General features: G+C 37.3%; 1 protein-coding gene across 3 annotated transcripts; it reads left to right on the forward strand.

Moving 5' to 3' along the window:
- Window positions 1-4,795: 4,795 nt before the first annotated feature.
- faima (Fas apoptotic inhibitory molecule a) lies at window positions 4,796-19,045 on the forward strand. Of its 3 annotated transcripts, XM_039757292.1 has the most exons (7): window positions 4,848-4,864; window positions 5,000-5,081; window positions 9,160-9,223; window positions 9,821-9,956; window positions 12,306-12,534; window positions 13,384-13,433; window positions 18,127-19,045. In XM_039757292.1, exons 3-7 carry the CDS (start codon window positions 9,180-9,182, stop codon window positions 18,274-18,276), a joined length of 609 nt encoding a protein of 202 aa, XP_039613226.1. In that variant the 5' UTR covers window positions 4,848-4,864; window positions 5,000-5,081; window positions 9,160-9,179; the 3' UTR covers window positions 18,277-19,045. The 3 variants fall into 3 exon arrangements, with proteins under 3 accessions (XP_039613227.1, XP_039613226.1, XP_039613225.1); XM_039757293.1 differs by lacking the exon at window positions 9,160-9,223 and having other exon boundaries at window positions 4,796-4,864; XM_039757291.1 differs by lacking the exon at window positions 4,848-4,864 and having other exon boundaries at window positions 4,871-5,081.
- Window positions 19,046-19,287: the final 242 nt, after the last annotated feature.

Below are 19,287 nucleotides of genomic sequence, written 5' to 3' on the forward strand. Positions count from 1 at the left end.
TTTTGCTGAAGCACTATGTGTGTAGCAAATATACCCTTTATTTTCACAATGCTTAGATACTCTCCTAATGGCACAACAATCTTATGTAACCTGGTTGCCATAGAGTTATATTATTTTGGGACACCAATATTCATGGAGTGAACTAGAAACTACAGCAATAACTGTGGGAGTTCTTGGTTGAATTCATAATGAGCTTTTCTGCATCAGCTGCAGATGATAGGCAAACTCATCTCACCCAGCATCATAATGATATGGGTAATGCTCAGCCCATTTACAGTTCCTTCTGCATTTGCCCAATGTCCAGGGCTTCTGGCAGGTCAGTGTAATGCCTTTTGGCCCATGTGCTGCTTCTGCCACTTTAGATAGACTCACGAATTATGCCTTAAGTGTCTTCTTTCTAGTGTCTTATCTATTTCGATGGCCTTCTGGTCCATAGGAGCTTTCAGGGTTCTGAGGCAATTACTACAGAAAATTTGGGTGGCTGGATTAAAACTCCATCCAGGAGTATTAACTAATGAAGCAGAAGGTGTAATTTCTAGGACATCAGGCCAAAGCAAAGGGCATCTCACTCAGGACAGATAAAATAGCAGTAGTACAGCCCTTAGCCTACTCCTAAAAATCACAGGTAAATATGTATATTCTTGGGATTGGCATTGTATTGCTGCTGTTTCGTGGCTGGATTTGCAGTTATAGTAGTTGCTGTACTTGGAAGGTAAACTGAAAGATGGTCTAATGTGTGAAAGGAGCTCTCTGTCAAGCCCCATACCTTGCTCCTCCCAATCTGACTGAGCTTGTCATTCACTCTGCATGACTGTGAACAAACTGCAGATACAGTTGAAATGCAAGAAATGTGGGCATTGGTATAGTACTAACAAACCAACATACTGACAAAGAATGTGCTGTGGCTTATTATAGGTGAACCTGTTAATATCAGAGCGCAATTATAGTGTCACTAGGTGTAAATTGTTGGGTTTTGCTGATGCTGTTCAACGTTGTAATCATTTGTGGACTTCCATTTGTTTTTCAGATAGATCATACTGCCTTTCACTGACTGATGCCATTCAAAGAACCTAAGGGTCAACCTGCCCAATGGATAAAAGAATTACAAACCTTACAGTTCACCATGGAATCACAAGCCTGGGGGCAATCATGACAATGCTGATGCACTTTCACAGAGGTCATTGTAGTGATCTTGAGAAGTTTCATAGTGGCTGGAAACTAGATAGAAAAGTATGACTGGGAGATGAAAAACTGCTTAGGTGCAGGTAAGAATCTGGGTCTAAGAACTGTCTGGGGTCATTAAATAAGAGGAAATGTTCATTAAAAATGCAACACCTAAATAAAAGTTAACAGAAAACATCCAAAACGTCCTTACACTAGCTGTATATTTCAAAATCTTTATCCCACACTATCACTATCACAGTTGATGTTTTATTTATTGAAATCTGTTTCACTGTGCTGCCATTTTTAAAAAATAATTATGTGGAGGATGTGCCATGTAATGTGAATCATTGCTGTAATGGCTGCAACCATGGAAATGACATAGAAATAGCAGCAACTATATAATAGTAAAGCATAACAAATATGACATGTTAAGGTTAACCTAATAAGCAAAGCACTGGGGTGATGACAAACAGCAATTCATAACATCCATGCACTGAGAATAAGTGTCCCTATTGCTGGTAGCAAAGGTAGCAACAAAACAAAAGCAGGACCTTTTGCCTAAGGCAGGAGCTTGCTGGCTGCCTAATTATCACCAGCTTTGCAGGAAACAAATATTACAGAATTCCACAGAAGTGAAAGTTCAATTGGAAAGCTTGGCTCAGTGCACAAATATCCTCACCAGTGGAGAGAATCAGCAACTGGTGAACCTAGATGGCAATTGGTTGAAACAAAGTCTCTTGAGATAGAAAGCTACATGATCATTATGGATTCCTGGGACTGGAGATTTTGCACAGCAAAAACTCTTAACATTTTTACAGGGCAAAAGTAGGAGGGATGTTCAAAATGATTGTGATGCCTGAACTCAGTAAAGGGGCCTCCATGAGAGTCAAGGCAATTTTATCCAATTTGACTTATAAAAGAGGTTAACATAATCAAGTAAATATCAGTATGGGAGACTGTTTGGAAACAAGTGTTACAGGATAAGGTTACACAATTGATCATCAAAAGTGAAGAGCTCAGAACAAACTACAACCTAATTACAATTACTAGGTTACAAAAAAATGTAACAGCTAATATCAGTTAGAAAGAAATTCACCCAAAAAGCGAGTCTTCAAACCCTTTTTAAACACTTTGTGGGAGTCAAATTTTGAATAAAGTTAGACAGCTCGTTCCATCAGCAAGGAGCTACACATGAAAAGAGTCTGGACTGAGTGAGATTTGATCAGCCATTGACATCATTGATCAGCAGACTTGAGAATTCAAGAAGGAGCTTAGCACCTCACAAGTGTCTCCACGTACATATACTGTAGGTGCTGACCCATTGACTGCTCTATAGACAAGTATTAAGGATTTTTACTTAATACATGCATCTACAGTTAGCCAATGTGGTGATCTGAAAAGAAGAATGACGTTGTCTCACCTTGGCTGTTTTGTTTTGCTATGTATTTCAGAATCATAGTTTTTCACACCACTGTATAAAATACCATTTGCCCCCTTCCTGATTTCTTATTCTTTTGCATGTTTGTCACACAAAATGTTTCTGATCATCAAACACATTTAACCATTAGTCAAATATAACACAAGTAAACAGAAAATGCAGTTTTTAAATGATGGTTTTTATTATTTAGGGAGAAAAAAAAATCCAAACCTACATGGCCCTGTGTGAAAAAGTAATTGCCCCCTGAACCTAATAACTGGTTGGGCCACCCTTAGCAGCAATAACTGAAATCAAGCGTTTGCGATAAATTGCAATGAGTCTTTTACAGCGCTCTGGAGGAATTTTGGCCCACCCATCTTTGCAGAATTGTTGTAATTCAGCTTTATTTGAGGGTTTTCTAGCATGAACCGCCTTTTTAAGGTCATCCCATAGCATCTCAATTGGATTCAGGTCAGGACTTTGACTAGGCCACTCCAAAGTCTTCATTTAGTTTTTCTTCAGCCATTCAGAGGTGGATTTGCTGGTGTGTTTTGGGTCATTGTCCTGTTGCAGCACCCAAGATCGCTTCAGCTTGAGTTGACGAACAGATGGCCGGACATTCTCCTTCAGGATTTTTTGGTGGACAGTAGAATTCATGGTTCCATCTATCACAGCAAGCCTTCCAGGTCCTGAAGCAGCAAAACAACCCCAGACCATCACACTACCACCACCATATTTTACTGTTGGTATGATGTTCTTTTTCTGAAATGCTGTGTTCCTTTTACGCCAGATGTAACGGGACATTTGCCTTCCAAAAAGTTCAACTTTTGTCTCATCAGTCCACAAGGTATTTTCACAAAAGTCTTGGCAATCATTGAGATGTTTCTTAGCAAAATTGAGATGATCCCTAATGTTCTTTTTGCTTAACAGTGGTTTGCGTCTTGGAAATCTGCCATGCAGGCCGTTTTGCCCAGTCTCTTTCTTATGGTGGAGTCGTGAACACTGACCTTAATTGAGGCAAGTGAGGCCTGCAGTTCTTTAGACGTTGTCCTGGGGTCTTTTGTGACCTCTCGGATGAGTCGTCTCTGCACTCTTGGGGTAATTTTGGTCGGCCGGCCACTCCTGGGAAGGTTCACCACTGTTCCATGTTTTTGCCATTTGTGGATAATGGCTCTCACTGTGGTTCGCTGGAGTCCCAAAGCTTTAGAAATGGCTTTATAACCTTTACCAGACTGATAGATCTCAATTACTTCTGTTCTCATTTGTTCCTGAATTTCTTTGGATCTTGGCATGATGTCTAGCTTTTGAGGTGCTTTTGGTCTACTTCTCTGTGTCAGGCAGCTCCTATTTAAGTGATTTCTTGATTGAAACAGGTGTGGCAGTAATCAGGCCTGGGGGTGGCTACGGAAATTGAACTCAGGTGTGATACACCACAGTTAGGTTATTTTTTAACAAGGGGGCAAATACTTTTTCACACAGGGCCATGTAGGTTTGGATTTTTTTTCTCCATAAATAATAAAAAGCATCATTTAAAAACTGCATTTTGTGTTTACTTGTGTTATATTTGACTAATGGTTAAATGTGTTTGATGTTCAGAAACATTTTGTGTGACAAACATGCAAAAGAATAAGAAATCAGGAAGGGGGCAAATATATTTTTTCACACTACTGTATACCTAACTTCAAGGGTAATATTCATTTTAAAAATTAAATAATTATTAGGGCACAGGTTTGATATCTTCACGAAGATACATACCAAAACCAACCTGACTACAATATTTACACAGCCTTCCTTGTGTCAATAATAGTTTCAGATACAGAGTAGTAATCACAATACCCATCCAGTATTAGGATTAGGATTAGTATTAGTGCATTCAAAAAAATTTAAAATTAACCATGTACCGGATTTGAGTATTGAGCCAGTCTTTCTTTCTGACTGACCTGTAACAGATTGGCACCTAGTGTAGCCTCAAGAAATAAGCTTATTAAAAAAAAAGGAAGTGAGGAATGTCAAATATTAAAAATATTGTTTTAATATTAAGCTCCCTATTTCTCTAGTCATTTTTCCTGCTTCAAAGTAGCTCACAAAATTAATAGTTTGATCGTTAAATTTTGCATTTAAGAAATCAATCAGGTTGCCATCGAGTTAATCCAAATTCTCGCGCCATTTTTTAAACATTGCTCTCTTTCTCGCGAGAAACAGCGTGACCAAAGCGTAGTGACGCCACTCTTAGCTGTTGCTTCGCTTTACTCTGTGTTGCAAGTAGGCCGAATGGAAGGCTGGGTAAGGAGGTTTACAAATTGACACGTTGCATCCAGGGAAGCAATAAGTGCTAATGCTTGACCTGTTTACTCACCGTGTAATTTCTTTACACACTTCCACGACTTCAACAAAATCCCTGCGTTTTCTTACAAACAGGACAGCCTAACTGGAAGGTGGTTGGCTTCACGGCGGTTCCCATAGCAACAGGTCGGCGGCTCCCCTACCAGAGGACAAACAGGTAAGACGCAGGAAGGCTCGCCTTCGTTACGGTCCTTCTTGCGTATGATGATGTATTCTCGGTCTTCGTCCACCTACATCCATTGGACAAGTCAACGATCAACTCATTCGTGTTTTATCTGTAATTTATTATACTTCACTTGGTGTTTTTTGTTTTTATTTATTTAGTTGCATCTTGAAGTAAACACGTTTGTTTACAATGAAAACGGGACGCGACATCTGCTCGTGCAACTGGTTTAGAAAAGAACTGCATAGACATTAACTGGATTCCGAATCTATTCCACCTCCATTTATTTTAAAACAAATCAGTTACTTTTAACGTTGAAATAAAACTTTGGAAGGGTTCCCGAATAGCATAACTCACCTTGACTCCTCCTCCATGTGTATTAACTGCCGTACGGATGAAAAACCATTCAGCATAAATTAAAGCTTTGCCAGTTTTATCAGATGGATGTACAAGGTAGCACTGTGACGCAGTGGTTAGAGTCTTGGGTTGGCAGTCTATTCCTTGTCGCAACGCGGTTTTTCTCCCCATGTTTGATTTTTAGTATTTTTATATACTTTGTTAATGCCCTTGGGGAAATTGCCTTTCCGTATGACCTTTGGGAGTCAGAGCGCAGGGTATTGTGTATTGTTGGAGATTTATAATGACATGAGGAGCATGCGTGGACACGTGTGTCCGACCTGCGTTTGTGTACATCACTTCCAGGGTTAGATCTTGGGTTGTGTTGAATTAGTCGGCCACAGCGACCCATAACTCGATTACTCAAATTCGATAATGGATGAATGAATTGTATGTTCTACTGAATTTGGAGAGTGTGTATGTGGATTTCCGCAGTTTGCTTATCTCACAGTATCATTTGGGCATGTGGAATAATCTGGTTTAAGATCGTCCCTGTTTTTTGACAAGTTTACAATTTTATTATGCAATTCAGCATAAAATAAATTGTCTAGTTATTCCTATTACAATCTTATATCATTCAATGTTTTCAATTTCCGTGAGTCATTTATAAGATTCAGACGTATTGTTCCTTAGCTCGACAGTTAGATACCTGTGCTTCATTAAAGTAAGTGCAGAATGTTATTTTGAGACCTTTGATAAACTGAATGGCATAAATAGGTAACATCAAGCAAGGCGTTTATTAAATACAATGAATCTATTCTTGTTTTATTAGTTAGTTAACTTGTCAATGCATTATTTAGCTACATATTTTAGAATCATGGCACTATATGCATTTAATTTCAAGGATAATACTAATAATTTTAACCATATTTGATTTTTTAAAGCTAAGGAGTGTTGTGTGTGTGTGTTTTTTTTTTTAACCAGTGCATTATTGTATTTATTGTTTGTTGTTGGTGCAAGACATTCTGAAAGCAAATCAATCCAAGCAAGTCAGGGTTATGGGATGACAATTAGTTTCCTGCCTAGCATCTAGTGATGCCATCTTAGAAAGGGTGCCAGACAATTGTAGAAACTGCTCCTGCACACAGTCACTTTCACAAAGAGCCAGTTTGGAATAAGCAGTCAGCCTAGCCTGTGCTTCTTTGGGAATGTGGAAAGATTCCCAGCGTGCCCAGAGGAAACCAGTCTAGAGAAAGGGAAAACATGTAAACTCCACAAATAGAACAACCAGGTGTCAGAGTCAGCCTTGTATGTTGGATACATTGTTATGCACGGCACCACTGTGTAACCTTGAAGACGCATAATAAATCAGAGAAAGGAAGCAACCTGGATACACAATGTATAAATTAGATCAGAACTGCAACATTTTCTGCATTTGATCATTAAATATGTGAAAGGAGTAAATCACTTTAAAGAATGCAGAGTGAAGAGAAACTTTTCTTGATTAATTTCCCTTTTTTAAGCAGAATGAAACAAAATATAAATTAATAGTATTGCCACCATTTGCTCATTGGTATTTTGATATTTTTGGCACAGTATATGATTTATAAAAGAATGTAATATTATACTCCCATTGTTTGACACTTTTCAGTTACTACGGTCTGATTGATTCATCTTTATCACTATTAAATGTACTTTCTAGAACATAAACATTTTGATAATGACTTTGGACTGTACAATTCTCAGTATACTTCTCAATGAACTCCAATATTTCTTTTCCATTTTTAGTAAACATTATGATTTCTTAAGGAAGACGACAGTCCATAAGTTGATTTAATACAGGTTCTGTTAGAAAAAAAAAGTTTAAAATATTGAAAATACTTAAGCCAGTTCTGTTTCCTAGCTGAAAGTCAAGATTGTGTCTATGATAGCCCCGGAATTTGAAAAATTTCATAAAGCTCTACTGCCTGATGGTTGCTTGTCTTTTATGTGTGATTTAAAAATTACATTGTAAATAATTTCTTGGTTTTTTTTTTAACATCAACTAATACAAAACAGCACTTCACAAAAATGAGTATTCACTGGATGAATACATTTCATTCTTATTTGCATATTTTAAAATGTTCCTATTTTCATATTTGTGCAGTTATGTTTACATATGGAATGATTTAAAGTGGTAAATGGATACATCCTGATTGAGACCCACTTGATTAGAATGGTGGATTACATTTACTATTACTTCTTTTAAAAATTAAAAACAGCCAGTCAGTCTTCCTACCATATTTTAAATTGTGTGTTATTCTACCATAGCATATCGATTGATAGGAGAAGATGAAATCTCTTTAACATCATCTGTCTATTTGTATATATTGAAAAATTAAAGTTTCAAGTTATTTTTCAGAAAGACAAATTGCAACAGATCAACAGTAGTAAATCCTGTGTTTTCCTTTCCAGTTTGGTCCTTATTTTCAAGGGCTAGGGATTAGAATTCATTTAGAATATTTGAAAGATTTTGATTAAAAAAAAAGGCCATTCAGTGCAACAAAGCTCACAAATCATATTTGCTTTTTTTTCCTTCCAAAACATCAGGTATTATTTTCAACATTTTAATCTTTATTTGCCTAAATTGAAAATAGTGAGTTCCTTCAGTCTTTCTTCATAAAAGTCAATTTTTTTAGCTTATTGTTGGCTGCTAGACTTACCGATGCTGTAGTGTTCGTACACCTTTGGAGCCTTATGTTCTAGTGACAACCTAAACATTTTTTAGGGCATTTTTTTTTTAATGAGGAAGCATGTTAAACTATCAGTTACATTTAAATTTATAATAATATCAGCAACTCTTATTTGATGATTATAGTTAAACTACTCTTAAATGCACTTAGTAGAATAATAAGTTTATACATCATTTATACATTTTTATTTCTGCCTTCTTTTGGTGGAAGTGTGTTTTTACTTTTAATATAAAGTGAACAATATAAAAACCTCAACCCTAACAAACAATCAAAAACCTTACTAAAAACAATTAGGATTGGGATGGGGTGGTGGTTTAATGTCAGGCGATTTATGCACAGGTCTGATAAGTGCTCTGCATCCTTCAGCTTAAGTCTTTTGATATCATTGAAACACTTTTTTCCCTTAAAGTATTTATTTTCACTTGTTTTAGCTTGATTTAGGATTTTATGCTTTATCTCCACAAGCCTGCTACAAAAACATCTCCAATCCTCATGGTCCCTCAAAGCTACATTGGAATCGATGTTTCTTTTTCTGACTGACAGCACCTTGTATTTTTGTAATCGGACCAAAGTACACTGACACCCTCCCTTTACTTATGCATAGTAGCAGCTCTTCCACCTGATTTAATGTTATTGAGCATGGTTGGTCTACAGGGACACCTTCAGGAAAGCTGCCAAAATGCAGATTAAAGGCTAAATGATCCAAGACTTAAGAAAAAATCCTAGGCTCTGGATTGGAAGGAAATGTAATAATGCAGTGGAAAAATTATGTAAGGGTTGCTAAAAGATGCCTACAGTCCATTTCAGTAATGTCAGGTTTCACATTATGTAACTGTAAAATTATTAAACATTTGATCTTAAAAGAACAAAACGGATTAATGAAAAAAAAAATGTAGAGTATAAGGAAATTGAACACGATACAAGCTGCTGATTTCTATTATCATGTGAAGCTGTCAATCATTTCTTTTTCTGCTTTTTCTGCTCTCCTCTGCTAATTGGATTAGGCAGTAATCATTTGCTTGCAATGGCTTCGCGAGAGGAGATTACTATTTATGAAGATGAAGTGAGGTAAACTACATTATTTCAGCATTATTGTAGATTTAAAAACTTGTCGTTTTTCTTATGTTCCTTTTCCTTGCTATCTCTTTTTAGTGTTTTGGTGTAATGGAGAGAATATAAATTAAGTAAACAAATAGGATCTGTGTTTGGCACTTTCATATTTAAAATTCATATCTATCTCAGAATACTAACATCTGTGAGATTATGAAGTTTTAATTAAATTAATTCATATATATTTTCTTCTTCACATGTGCTAAGGATACATTATAGAAAATACTGTCAAGTAGAACACACCAGCTTGACATGTTTAGATGTACACTTGTTTTGAGTTCATGTCGTAGAAAGTGGAATGCTGAGTGATAATGAGCCTAACTCAAGTCATTATATCCTTAACTGCTCTTGACCAAGCCTGTAACAGTAAGCCTCTTAACATAGCAATGAAGCTGCTGAATTTGCACAACCATAACTTTGAAAGTTTATTCTTAACATAATGTAAGCAAAAGATGTGTGTTTTTACTGTAAAGATACATACTATTGTGTACTCTTTCCATGCTGCCAAAGCTGATGTAAATGACTTTAGTGTTCCTCTTTAAAATTCTTCTTAAGGTCGCGTTACGGGCATCTGGAGAAAATGACAGACTTAGTAGCAGTTTGGGAAGTGGCTTTGAGCGATGGTGTCCATAAAATTGAATTTGAGCACGGGACTACCTCAGGAAAACGTGTGATCTATGTGGATGGAAAGGTATGACAGATTCTGCTGCTTCCAGCATTCTGTGTCAAACATGTAACTTTTTTTTCTGTTTAGTAATACTGATGATATTTGTTTTGATGGCAAGTGTCTGATGGAAATGCATACCATCTTTACCTCTCAAATTCATTTTTAATGTTAGCCTTATCTATTTAAAGTTCTTTATCAAATCATGAAGGTATACAATCAAGTGCAATTCATATATAAATGTTATGTTTTTGTATTAAAATATAGTATTACCAGTAATAGCTCTCATTAATATTGATTTTTACACAGTTTAACTGTTTATTAATATACAGTGTCTGCTTTGTTCCTGCAAGTAGAAAATAAGAAACTATAGTAACAAAATTATGTAATACTAAGGTGTTGTACTGTGTTTGCCATTATGGATTTAATGCAAAGTCAAGCAAACTGACACCATTTATTGGCTAACTAAAAAGATTACAATATGCAAACTTCCAAGGCAACTCGGGCTCCTTCTTCAGACACTTTGCTTGACTTCTCATAACAAAATTATGCAAAGATTAATTTTTACCCAGTGTAATTAAATTCTGCTTGTAAGCCCACTATACTGAACAGTATTACAAATATCCAGCTATTTTTCAAGATCCTTTTTCCAGTTCATAGTGATGGACAAACACCATTTTCCAGTACTATGTGGGATATGACTGGAACCAGCACATGATAGAACACTCGGACTCAAACCCACACAATATCAGGCCAGAACAATCAGGTCACTTATCATGCCCCTAGGAGGAAATTTGAAGAACCTAGAGAAAAGCATGGGCAAACTTTGAAACTCTGTACAGTGATTCCTTATTACAGATGTAGGCAATTTAAACCATACAAAGCTGCATAACACAAAATGACATACAGTAAAACACGATCATAATTTTGAACACAGAAACACTCTTTAATATCAACATAGAAATATGCATTTTTCATCAATTTTTTTCCTTCTCTCCCAAATGTCCCAAATCATGTAGCCACATGGCTCCACTGCAGGAAGAACCAATCATTAAGGTCCCAATGAGCACAGTGGCCTCCATCATCCACAAGTGGAAGAAGTTCAAAACCACCAGGACTCTTACTAGAGCTGGCCAGCCATCTAAACTAAGCGATCATGGGAGAAGGGCCTTAGTTAGGGAGGTGACCAAGAACCCGATGGTTACTCTGTCAGAGCTCCAGAGGTCCTCTGTGGAGAGAGGAGAACCTTCCAGAAGGACAACCATCTCTGCAGCAATCCACCAATGAGGCTGGTATGGTAGAGTGGCCAGACGGAAGCCACTCCTTAGTAAAAGGCACATGGCAGCCCACCTGGAGTTTGCCAAGCACCTGAAGGACTCTCAGACCATGAGAAACAAAATTCTCTGGTCTGATGAGACAAAGATTGAACTCTTTGGTGTGAATGCCAGGCGTCACGTTTGGAGGAATCCAGGCATCGCTCATCACCAGGCCAATACCATCCCTACAGTGAAGCATGGCGGTGGCAGCATCATGCTGTGGGGATGTTTTTCAGCGGCAGGAACTGGGAGACTAGTCAGGATAATAGGAAAGATGACTGCAGCAATGTACAGAGACATCCTGGATGAAAACCTGCCCCAGAGCACTCTTGACCTCAGACTGGGGCAACGGTTCATCTTTCAGCAGGACAACGACCCTAAGCACACAGCCAAGGCTTCAGGACAACTCTGTGAATGTTCTTGAGTGGCCCAGCCAGAGCCCAGACTTGAATCCGATTGAACATCTCTGGAGAGATCTTAAAATGGCTGTGCGCCGACGCTTCCCATCCAACCTGATGGAGCTTGAGAGGTGCTGCAAAGAGGAATGGGCGAAACTGGCCAAGCATAGGAGTGCCAAGCTTGTGGCATCATATTCAAAAAGACTTGAGGCTGTAATTGCTGCCAAAGGTGCATCGACAAAGTATTGAGCAAAGGCTGTGAATACCTATGTACATGTGATTTCTCAGTTTTTTTTATTTTTATTACATTTGCAAAAACCTCAAGTAAACTTTTTTCACATTGTCATTATGGGGTGTTATGTGTAGAATTCTGAGGAAAAAAATGAATTTAATCCATTTTGGAATAAGCCTGTAACATAACAAAATGTGGAAAAAGTGATGTGCTGTGAATACTTTCCGGATGCACTGTAAAATACATATACTCTGTCCTAGGTTGTTTTTTACCTTGCATGTGGTGCTGTAAGGATAAGTTCTGGCCTCCTGACATTCTGTCTAGGATCAGGCGAGTTTCAAATCATATGTATGCATCGATGTATCTTTCTAAATCACACAGTACTATTTAAAACAATATTTTTTTTAAGTCTCATTAATGTCTTTCACAGGAAGTAATGCGGAAAGATTGGATGTTTAAACTGGTTGGAAAGGAAACTTTTACTGTTGGTAGAACTGAAACTAAAGCCACTATCAACATTGATGCAGTTAGTGGCTTTGCCTATGAATACACACTTGAAATTAATGGAAAAAGTTTGAAAAAGTATATGGAAAATCGTTCCAAGACAACTAATACATGGATACTTAATCTTGATGGTGTCGATTGTAGAATTGTATTAGGTAAGACAACATCATGATGTTTTCATCTTTATCTTGCTAACCAAGGATCATTCATAAACACCAAAATACTTTTAATGCGCACAAATAGTGTAATTTCTCTTTAGACACATTTTTTTTTAAATATTAAACAAATGGCTTTAAATACCTTTAAGATTGTTAAATGCAGATTTTGTGTGTGTGAAGTGTTTAACAATCCCTTGATTTGAAGTAATTTTATTATTTGAAGGTGTAGAAAACTGCTCAACATGGTCTTTATGCTGCAATTTTGTCCTGTTTCTTCATACTATCCATTCATCCTACAGGGTCACGGGGGTCTGCTGGAGCCAATCCCAGCCCACCGCAGAGCGAGCACACACACATCCACACTCCAAGCACACACTAGGGACAATTTAGAATCGCCAGTGCACCTGACCTGCATGTCTTTGGTCTGTGGGAGGAAACCAGAGTACCCAGAGGAAACCCACGCAGACATGGGGAGAACATGTAAACTCCATGCAGGGAGGACCCGGGAAGCAAACCCAGGTCTCCTAACTGTGAGGTAGCAGCGCTCACTACTGCGCCACCGAGCCACAGTCTCCAAGATATGGAACAGGGCTTTTAATTGTCCAGTTAAAGCACCATCGTTCTTAATTTGAGGCAGTTAAGTTCTCCAGACCTGCCTACACTAATATTTAGTTTAATATGTAGATGTACTGTTTTTAGGTTTAGAACTGTGATTTACACTTTGTTTGAACTCTAACTGCTCAATTCATATTTTGTATATTTTTCTTCTGTTTAGCATTTTTCATTTAATTTTTTTGCAGTTTGTATTTTAAAACATTGTTAACAAATATTTTATTTCCGTAACAGAAAAGGACACTATGGACGTATGGTGTAATGGGAAAAATATGGAAACAGCAGTAGGTGATCCTTTTTAATAATTGTTTTTAACAGTATTATACAAAAATTATTTTTTGTTAATGCCCTTTACAAGAACATAAAGTGGGTATACTTGAATTGCCTGGCATCTCTGCATATATTTATTCCTATCCTTGGACAAACCTTTTTGTTTGATCTTTATGGCTGTATTTAAATTAACATATTTTCCATCAATTACTTTAACTTGTTGTTTTGCATTAAAGTGTTTCTGTTGTAAATTTAAGACTATTATAAACATAACATATGATTTTGTTGTATTTTATGCAATATTTTAATTTGTATTATGTATTTTATAGTGACTACTATCCCAGAGTTTTTCTTTTTGGTTATTTTTTTTTTTATATATATAATTTTGATATCATTCCATACAAATAGAATATTACCAAAGGCAGCAATTTCTCCATCCTTCTAGCTAGGACTTTGGAGAGTAACTTTTGAATAATGTTGTTAAGATAAATTGTATGATGCACATTGTAATAAGTACTTATTTTGTTTAGGAAAGATGGTGATTAATGCTTGGTGAAAAGTCTGAGGTAGAATTTTATTTTCTCTAGCTTCTGTGAATGTTGCTAATAAAAGGGAGCTAGCTGAGTGGAGTATTTCTTATAAAATTCGACAGGGTAGCCATCAGGGCCTGCTGCTTTCCCACTCTTAAGTGACTTTATAGCATCTAGTAATTCTGATAGTGCCAAAGGTTTATCCAATTCCTCTGCACTAAGAGTATCTATTTGTGGTATCTGTAATGCATCCAGAAAAACATCAGATTGTGTGTTGTCTTCTTTAAACTCAGCAGAATATAAAGATTTATGGTAGTCTCTAAATGTGTGCATTATATTTTTATGGTCAATGATTTTTGTCTCCATTTTTGTTGGTGATTGCTGGGATTGCATTGCATTGCGAACTTCTTGCTTGTGGATTTGTTGAGCCAAGAGCTTATTAGCTTTCTCTCCATGTTCTTGTCTTGATTTAAATATGAGTTGTTCAGTTTCTTTGGTTGTTAAAAGGTTGAGCTCTGAATGCAGAGCCTGTCTTTTCCTATGAAGAGCTTCACTCAGACACCTGGCATGTTCTTGATCTATTCTAGTAATTTCGCTAGTTAGCTTTGATACCTTCTTGGTTTCTAATTTATTTCTGTGGGAAAGATCTGAAACAATCTGTCCTCTTAAGAAGACTTTCAGGGTTTCCCAGAGTATTCCTGCAGAGACCTCTGAGGATGTATATGTCTCTAGGAAAAAACGGATTTGTTTTGATATAAATTCTGTACAGTTCTCATCTGCTAATAGAAGTGGGTTAAGATTCCATCTATGAGATGAGTATGTGGGGCATAATGATTTTATCTCCAAGATCAGAGGGACATGGTCGGAAATAACAATAGTGTTGTACTTGCAAGATTTAATTGTAGGCAAAAAAAAATTGTTATCTATAAAGAAATAATCAATTCTTGAGTAACAATGATGCACTGGTGAGTAGAAGTGAGTGTTCTTGAGTTTGGGTTTAGAAACCTCCAGGGGTCTGATAAGTTGTGGTCAGTTATAAACTATGTAATTGTCTTTGCAGTATTAGATGTCATTACCCCTGTGTTTTTTACATGTACATAATCATTTTGTTTTATGCAATAGAAGCATAGGCTTATTAACTTGGCCGGTTGCTAAGTGAGTCAGCAGTGGGGTTTTGTGTGTTCAGTTGAATGTAGATAACCGTGGTATATTTTCATCTTTCACCTGTTTAATTATGTATAGCTACATCTTTAATGTGTTGTGTGCAGCCTGTCCAAGAGTTTGTGAGGAAGAGCTACAAAAAGAAAAACACAGATATAGGCAGAATGTGCACAATCTACACAGCAAATGGCTGGGGTGGAATTATAACCCTGCAGCTGTGATGAATTGATTTCAACCAGTGCACCACTATTACAGAAAGTAGATAGTGACATTTACAGTGCCATGAAAAAGTATTCATCCTCTTCTGTGTTTTTCCTGTTTTGTTGAATTACATTTTGGAGTTAAAATGGATTTTCATTTAAATTGTATGTAATGGAGTTCACAATATAGTCCATTGTTGAAGTGAAAGTAAAATGCCTATATGTGTGTGTGTGTGTGTGTATATATATATATATATATATACGTGTGTGTGTGTGTGTATATATATATGTGTGTGTGTGTGTAATATATACATATATATACATACACACTGTAATTCCTCCTCGATCCGCGGGGGTTGTGTTCCAGAACCCCCCGCGATAGATGTAAATCCGCGAAGTAGAAACCATGTTTGTATTGTTATTTTTATATATTTTAAGCCCTTATAAACTCTCCCACACTGTTAGCATTATTAGAGCCCTCTAGACATGAAATAACACCCTTTAGTCAAAAGTTTAAACTGTGCTCCATGGCAAGACATAGATGACAGTTCTTTCTCACAATTAAAAGAATGCAAATATATCTTCTCTTCAAAGGAATGCATGTTAGGAGCAGAGAATGTCAGAGAGAGAGAGAGAGAGAAAAGCAAACAATCAAAAAATCAATATGTGCTTTTGGGCTTTTAAGTATGCTGAAGCACCGCGATAAAGCGGCATTTTTTAGAGGAGCGTCCGTATCCTCTAGGCCAGTGGTGGCGAACCTATGGCACGCGCGCCGTCGCCCGAGCACAGAGTTCGTTACTATAAAGCCAGAGGAATGCGGGGCCGGGCTGCTCCCTCACCGCCCCCTCTTCACGCGCCGAGGACTTTTCTCACATCACCCGCCCCTCTGCCCAGCAGCCCAATGGGGCGCTTCCTTCCTCTCCTGTCTGGGGTAAGGCGCACATGCTGCTTGAGGGTGCAGCATGGACTGCAGCCTTTTGAGTCTGTGATTCCCGTGGTGGGGTTGGAGGGGATGTGGTATAGCGGGTCCACAGCTCAAAATTGAAAAGGCCAGTTTTAACAGATAATTGCCGCACTCGCGGCTTAAAGGGGGTTATGGTAGAGTGGCGGAGCGGTTTCGGAGCTTTGTGATGCGGGCAGTCCTCGCTAAGCGCACAGGTGAGGAGTCGTCCGCATCTGTAATTATTGCCGGGAGTTGCTAATCGCCACACCTGATCCACGACCCCATAATATATAATGGAAGCTTTTGGGGCAGAGCTTAATAGGGAAGACCTGCGTGAAACACTTGAGAGGATCGAAGGGATGACAAAGGACAGCACAGTTAGTTATAAAAATGAAATCCTTAAAGTGTGGAATTCTCTGCCAAATAATCTTAAGTCAATGAAGGCACTTGAGATTGCTTTCCTTACTTTGTTTGGAACATCTTATGCTTGTGCGCAGCTGTTTTCAGCTTTGAATTAAATCAAATCTGACACCAGAAACAGACTAACAGATGACCTGAGTGCTGCATGTGTTGCTCTCAAGCTTACAAAGTATGAGCCAAGGTTAGACAAATTATCAGCATGCATACAACAGCAAAAAGCACATTAATTGTTCAAAAGCATACCGAATGCAAACTTTTACCTTTCAACAAAAAGTTGTTTGTATCATTGAAAGCTCCATTATTATATTTTTCTTTTAAGACAAAAGATGTTAATGTATGAGTGGCTTTTCTAAACTAAAAGCTCAGTAGATAGACAGACAGAGCATCAGTATTGGCAGTTCAGTCCAATTTGTCATCCAGCTGCACTCCCAGGTATTTATAGGTCTGTACCCTCTGCACACACTCACCTCTGATGATCACGGGGTCCATGAGGGGCCTGGGCCTCCTAAAATCCACCACCAGCTCCTTGGTTATGCTGGTGTTCAGTTTTAGGTGGTATTCAGGTTAAATTGCCATGTTGGCACTTTGCGATAAATAAGTGGGTTTTGGATTGCAGTTTGGGCACTTGGTTTCTAAATGGTTCGCCATCACTGCTCTAGGCAAACAGCCCCTCTGCTCACACCCCCTCCGTCAGGCGCAGAGAATGTCAGAGAGAGTGAGAGAGACAAAGAAAAGCAAACAATCAAGCACTGCGAGGGGAAGCATATCGTATGTCATTGAGGAGTTTTAGTTAATACGTAATACATGCTCTAATTGGGTAGCTTCTAAGCCATCCGCCAATAGCGTCCCTTGTATGAAATCAACTGGGCAAACAAACCGAGGAAGCATGTACCATAAATTAAAAGACCCATTGTCTGCAGAAATCCGTGAACCAGCGAAAAAAACGTGATATAAATTTAGATATGCTTAAATTTAAAATCCACGATGGAGTGAAGCCGCGAAAGTCGAAGCTCGATATAGCGAGGGATCACTGTGTGTGTGTGTATATATATTTATCGTTTATCGTTTATTTTTATATCCTTGTGCAAACTGAATCCCTCTTGCTGTCCACAAAAAGCCATTCCACAGATTCATAACAGTGTTTCTACCATGGATGGGTTTTCTGCAGGACAGCCCTATGCGGGGGAAAAAAAAAAAAAAATCCTGTATGGCTGTGGAAAGAAAAGTTAAGCAGCAAAGGTAACAGTGACTTGCATCTTATAAATCTCCAGTTAACTGGTCAATCAAGACAAGATGTACAATTGTTTTTTTCATTAATTACGTAGTAATTATGTTGTTTTTCCTCTAGACCAAAAATGTAGTTTAGTGACCAATAATTAGTAGTATTTATATCATTTGATTATTAAAAAAAAATAAATTGAATTTTGAAAGTGTTCAATATTTTCCCCCTCAGGGTGAATTTGTTGAAGATGGCACAGAAACTCATTTTACCATTGGAAACCATGACTGCTGCATTAAAGCTGTAAGCAGTGGCAAGCGGAGAGAGGGCATTATACATTCTTTAATTGTGGATGATAATGAAATTCCAGAGTCAACTGATTGATGTTATTTCTGGCGGTAAAATAGACCAGCTTTTCCATGTTCTTAAAATGCTGTTTGTTTGGATAAAGAAACCATGTAGCATGTCAAATTTTCCCAGAACTATCAACACACAAAGAAATCTCCGATGTGGTACAGTATAACGAGTAATTCAGCATTACTTTTGGTGGTTCTGCATTAAATCCAGTGAGAAATCTGGTTTTCTGCACAGCATGCAAGGTTTGTGTGATGTAAGAAAAAAAGGCAATTTCAAGGACTGTTGTCATTGTAACAGATACGAAAGTATAAAATGAAAGCTACGCCATTTTCTGCAGTGCAGCCAATTTCGTATCTAAAAATGGATGAGTACAAGATGAGTGAATTCTGTTAGGATACCTCAAAAATCTTCATTATTTTACAATGTTATTTCATCATAATTTAGCAGTACTCAAATGTGCTGCATAATCTGATTTGTTGATCTTGATGTGTTTTTGTTTTAATTATTTAGATGATTTACAATAATGGTACCATGCCCTGAAAGGTATGTATTTCCTACTGTGATTTAGAAGCTACTGAATATGTAGTAAAGATGAAGTTACTTTTGAGATTTACGCATAATAATTCGCTTTATTGCAAAAGATGTTTTGCTTTGAATCTGTGTCATGTATTTTGTGCCATTTTTTTGGGGATTTCTCAGCGATATTGAAAGAATACACTACAAAATGAGAGAAAATATTTTGATTAAACAGTGTGTTTGTGTCATTTGTTTGTTAGGTCTATAATACAACTATGTAATTTTTAAATATATTTATTTTTAATTAAGTCATTTTAAAAGAGAAAGCAATAACTTTTTTTATTGTTCTTTTGACCATTTTTGGGGTATAGCCATCGCCAAGTATAACATTGTCAGTAAAATATAAACACATTGAATTCTCTATATTTGTAAATGGAGACATTAGTAATTCTCACATATATTTATTTATTGGCATTGTAATCAGTGGTATAATTATAATAGTAATAATTTTCACAGTTAATT

Source organism: Polypterus senegalus, chromosome 6 (genome assembly GCF_016835505.1).
Source record: "Polypterus senegalus isolate Bchr_013 chromosome 6, ASM1683550v1, whole genome shotgun sequence".
NCBI classification, from domain to species: Eukaryota; Metazoa; Chordata; class Cladistia; order Polypteriformes; family Polypteridae; genus Polypterus; species Polypterus senegalus.

Coding starts and splice junctions, on each gene's coding strand:
- faima (XM_039757292.1), top strand. CDS start 9,180: ATGGCTTCGCGAGAGGAGATTACTATTTATGAAGATGAAGTGAG. Junction 12,535..13,383: donor CGATTGTAGAATTGTATTAG/GTAAGACAACAT, acceptor TTTCCGTAACAG/AAAAGGACACTATGGACGTA. Junction 13,434..18,126: donor GGAAAAATATGGAAACAGCA/GTAGGTGATCCT, acceptor TTTCCCCCTCAG/GGTGAATTTGTTGAAGATGG.